Raw genomic sequence first — 4,956 nt, 5'->3', positions numbered from 1 at the left:
CCCCTAAAAACGTCTCTACTAAGTTTACGGATCTTTGTTCAATCTTAATCAGACGGTGATGCTATGTGGACCAGGTTTTCTTTGAAGCGGTGATCCACATCGAAACGAAATTAAAATGATTTAATTGGGCTTTCAAACCACTGAAAATAATTTATTTTTTAAAAATAAAAGTATTCTTAAAAAGAGGATATACATCTATAACGGCACTATTTTGAAAATTAGTTACAATACGTATACAACAATATCAAGAAATTTTCGCATCACGCTTCACAATTCACCAATAAAAACCAGAAAATAAGCATTTGGTTGTTTCACTAGGTAGCGCTCAAGAACATTCAAGATTTTCATCTCTCTTCATTCAATCAACACGTACTATTCTTTCTCCTTCATCTTTGTTTTATTCATAACCACTGCGTAAACATAGCCATATACCTAGTTTCATCACCGTTGCATGCAACTAATAATCCACAAAAAACGTAACAATTATCGTTTTCTTTTTTATAGATCCTAATTTTATTTCAAATGCTATCATGAACACAACGAATCGACGATCGATTCGTAGCTAGGGTTCTTTTTGTTAATATGAATGACCTAATTTCTTTTTTTTTATTGAATTGAAATATTGAATGACCTAATTTGATTTATTTTGATTTATTGATTTGAATTTGCAGTTACATTGATTCAATGGCGTCATCGAATTCACCCTGTGCAGCGTGCAAGTTTCTCCGCCGAAAGTGCACACAAGAATGCGACTTCGCCCCCTATTTTCTCCCCGAAAATCCACAGCGATTCGCGAATGTGCACCGTGTCTTCGGCGCAAGCAATGTGGCTAAGCTCTTAAAAGAGCTTAACGTGGCTGACCGCGAAGACGCGGTGAGATCTTTAGCTTACGAGGCGGAGTCTCGTTTGAAAGATCCTATCTATGGCTGCGTTGGTTTGATCTCGGCTCTCCAACAGCGTCTTCGGGAGGTTCAAACTGAACTGGCTGTTGCAAAAAAGGAGTTGTCCAGTTACAATTCTAATCCTCAAGCTATGCAGTTCTTGTTTGGGAATCCTGGTGCGGGGTTACAGCAGCATCAACAGTGGAATAACTCACAATTTGCAGGTGTTGCTAATGCGAACTACTCGTATAATTTTCCGCATGAGATGCTTGGAGGAGCGGGGATGGTTACTCGCGATGTTCAGCAAGAACAAGAGCTTCTTGAAGCTCAGCAGATAGTTGCCTCTCAGCAAGATTATTTGCTTAGATTTAGCGGCCTTCATGTAGGTGGCAGTGGTGGTGGTACTGCTGTTGTTTCTGGTCATGCTGATATGGCTCATTCGTTGGGTATAGGAAGCTTTGAAAATGGAGGTAGCGGCGGAGGAAGTAGCAGCGGCTGTGGTTATTATCAGATTCAGCAACAACAACAGGGAGAGCCACAACAGCAACACCAGGATTATAATCCTCATGTTGGTGTTGCTGCTGCGGTGAATCAAACTGAGACGCCGGGTCTGTTATCTCCTCAGAATCAGGAGAATGGTGGTGAGGATGGTAGGAGTGCTGGTAGCACTCATCGTTCTAGTTGATTTTTCATTTATTGTTTTGTTTCTTTTGTGAGATTTCAGAATATTGGTTATTGTTGACATGTGAATACGAGGACATAGCATATCTTTGGTCTTATAAATATATAGTATATGAATGCATCTGAATAAAGACGAGGTTTATGTATTTTTGTTTTCTATGTTTCGTTGGATGTGTCTTCTCTACTTGTTGGTGGAGTATGTACCAATTAGTTAGTGATATTTGTGCCAGCTGATATGGGGATGTTGTGCAACTATCTAGTGTTGAATTCGTATTTAGTAACCATTGTGGAGTGTCTATTGTATACTCATGTGAGATTTGGAAATCATGTGCAAAAGGTGATTAATTTAGTTTAACAAATGGTTAATTCAATTCGAGTCAAATAACGTGGCTAATTTGTGTCGTTGAATTGAGCACAAATTTGCCTGTGAATTGAATTCATCATTTGTACAATTAAATTATTTATATTTTTTCATAATTAGCTTATTTATATTTTTTCACAATTAGCTAAATGTCGAGACGTGAATTGGAATGTCTAATATAAAAGTGTTGGTGTTTAAGAGAGATTTTGGACTTAAATAATTTTGTTTGGGGTTTTAAATGATCTGGCCCGCCAACTCCTTAGCTTCAACATGACACTAAGCCGACTTGAGTGCAAAAGGGTGAGATCATGTGACGAGCATTTGATCCCTCGACCCAATACTCTTCCTTCATGGCACTAAAAGAAAATTGTTGTTTTTGTTAACGGTTAAACCCCTCTCAAGAGTAAAACAACTCTCACAAAATAAATATTTGCGACGGTCAAATCACTTAGCTAAACAAATCATTGCAAATTATTAGTGAAGAGTTTGTCATATTGTTCATTTGTCATCCCTGGCAAAACGTATCCCTAAAATTTATGACATAGAGGCAATAAATCCCTTGCAAATGATACTTATTTTTTTTAATTTAATTCATGTTTTCTAAATACACTTATAAATATTTATTTTTTTATTTAATTCATATTTTCTAAATACACTGATAAATGTTTACAAATAATACAATTATAAATACACTTTGTAAACATTACAAATATATATTCTATTTTTAGTATAAACACTTAACAATATATAAATAACATATATTTCCTATTTTAATGTTAACAATATCACACCAATAAAAATATAAGATTAAATTATAGTTTTGATCCCCTTATTTTGTCTGATTCACGATGATATTTTCGCTTTTAATTTATATTTATATCTATAAAGCTCAACAATATGTTTATATAGGTTAATTTTAAAACTGTTTAGATTTAAAATCCGAAAACCAAACTGTTTAAATTTAAAATCCGAAAATCAAACTGTTTAAATTTAAAATAGGGGGATCGATTCTATGAATCGTATAAAAATGAAGGACCAAAACTATAATTAGGCTAAAATATTAACAGTATAAATTAATAATATTAACAACACATATTAAGTGTACATTTATATTAACAATATAACACAAAAACCTTTTTTTTATATATATATTATAATATAAATAAATCTTAGATTTTTGAAATATTATAACATAAAAAAATTTATAAATATTTTAACAATATAAATTTTATAATTATTAACAATATATATTTTTGATTTTTTATTTACAATTGAAAGTTTTACAATATCAACAAACACAGAGATTAGATACATTCAAAGTTTTTTTTTAAAAAGGAAGAAAAGTGTGCCTTAAGTGGATGTAAAAATCATATTGTAAGAATAAGATTTGGTTTTGTATCTGACTGCGAACCAATATAAAAATAACTTTGTTATTTTTCTTTTTGTGTTATAGTTTGATTGAGTTGGTTTTGAAAAAAAAAATAGAAATCCAATTTAAACTCTCATTTCTTGTACTTCTTGTCACCTTCAATTGACATCAGAGCTCTGGTTTTGTTCTTGATAAGATATCAAACACTTAACAGTGTCAGATAAAGATTCAGTGTGAAACACAATGGCTGTTGTTCCACCACCAGTTGTTCAAACAAATGATATGGATCATTACAATGCTAAACCTCTTGTTTTTGATGGAGACAAATTTGATTATTTGAAGGATAAAATATAGAGCTTCTTTCCAGGTCACGATGTTGATCTATGGGATATTATAGTTGATGGCTATGAACACCCAGTAGATGCAAGTGGCAATAAAGTTGAAAGAAGGGTGATGACAAATCAACAGGAGAAAGACTATAAGAATCATCACAAAGCAAACCATCTTGCTAAATGTTATTTCATACACTGAGTATGAGAAAATGACCAACAGAGATACTTTTAAATCTATGTTTGATTCTCTGAGGATGACGCATGAAGAGAATGCACAAGTCAAAGAAATCAAGGTTCTTGCCTTGATTCAAAAATATGAAACATTCAAGATGGAGGATGAGGAAACTGTTGAGAACATGTTCTCAAGGTTTTAGACTCTTGTTGCAGGACTTAAGGTTTCAGACAAAGGATGTTCTACTGTTGATCATGTTAAGAAGATCATCAGCAGTCTACCTAAGCATTGGAGACTTATGGTAACTACTATGAAGTTATCAAAGGGTCTTAACAACACTTCTCTTGAAGAACTAGTTAGTTCTTTAATAAGTCATGAGATTGAGTTCGAGGAAGATGAGCCCAAGCGAAAGAACAAATTTGTTGCTCTGAAGTCTTCAGGAAGATCTGAGAAGATAAAAGCTCTTCAAGTATAAACTAATGAATAGTCTAAAGAGAAATCAGAAGAATAAGAAAAATTGTCTCTTCTAACCATACACGTTAATCAACTCATAAAGAAAAGGCAATGCTAATTCAGAGGACAAAGAAAGACATGTGGTCATTCTAAGTCCATTTTTGGATCCAAGAAGGTTGGAGATGGCAAAGAACTCGCGTGCTTTGAGTGCAAGGAGCCTGACCACTTCAAGAATGAATGGCCCAAGTTAAAGAAAGAAAGACCTAAAAAGAAATTCAGAGGAAAGAAAAAGGGTTTGTAGCTACATGGGATGATCCAGTCTTTAGAAGATGATTCTGAAGAAGAGCAGGCTAACATGGCGTTGGTGGCTTGCACATAAGCTCTTGCAGAAATGATTCAACCAGAATCAGAATATGAGTCAGATTCTGAAGAGGTGTTTTCTGAACTTTCTCGTTCTGAGCTTGAATCTAGTTTATCATAAATTATGGAAAAATATCAAAATCTTCTGGACAAATACAAGGATCTGAAGAAGATTCATGTATCTGAATCAGAAGCTTATTGTAAGCTTTAGAAATATTTTTCAAGTTTGAGTGAATAAAATCTCATTTTGAAAAACAACAACTCTATGTATGAATGCAAGAGTCTCAAACCTTAAAAGAAAATTATTTCAAAAGCCTCTACAGGTTATAGTGATATCATAAAGAAAT

At 33.4% G+C, this 4,956-nt stretch overlaps 1 protein-coding gene across 1 annotated transcript; it reads left to right on the top strand.

The window, feature by feature from the left end:
* Positions 1–242: 242 nt before the first annotated feature.
* Positions 243–1,848, top strand: LOC127080212 (protein ASYMMETRIC LEAVES 2). Its single transcript, XM_051020541.1, has 2 exons — positions 243–369; positions 672–1,848. The coding sequence occupies exon 2, from the start codon at positions 685–687 to the stop codon at positions 1,564–1,566; it is 882 nt and encodes a 293-aa protein (XP_050876498.1). The 5' UTR covers positions 243–369; positions 672–684; the 3' UTR covers positions 1,567–1,848.
* The last annotated feature ends 3,108 nt before the right edge of the window (positions 1,849–4,956 follow it).

This window comes from Lathyrus oleraceus, chromosome 5 (assembly GCF_024323335.1).
Source record: "Lathyrus oleraceus cultivar Zhongwan6 chromosome 5, CAAS_Psat_ZW6_1.0, whole genome shotgun sequence".
NCBI lineage: Eukaryota > Viridiplantae > Streptophyta > Magnoliopsida > Fabales > Fabaceae > Lathyrus > Lathyrus oleraceus.
This window is presented reverse-complemented; position numbering and strand designations above follow the sequence as displayed.

What these genes read in the sequence shown, in the direction of transcription:
- LOC127080212 (XM_051020541.1), top strand. Translation starts at nt 685, where the DNA reads ATGGCGTCATCGAATTCACCCTGTGCAGCGTGCAAGTTTCTCCGCCGA.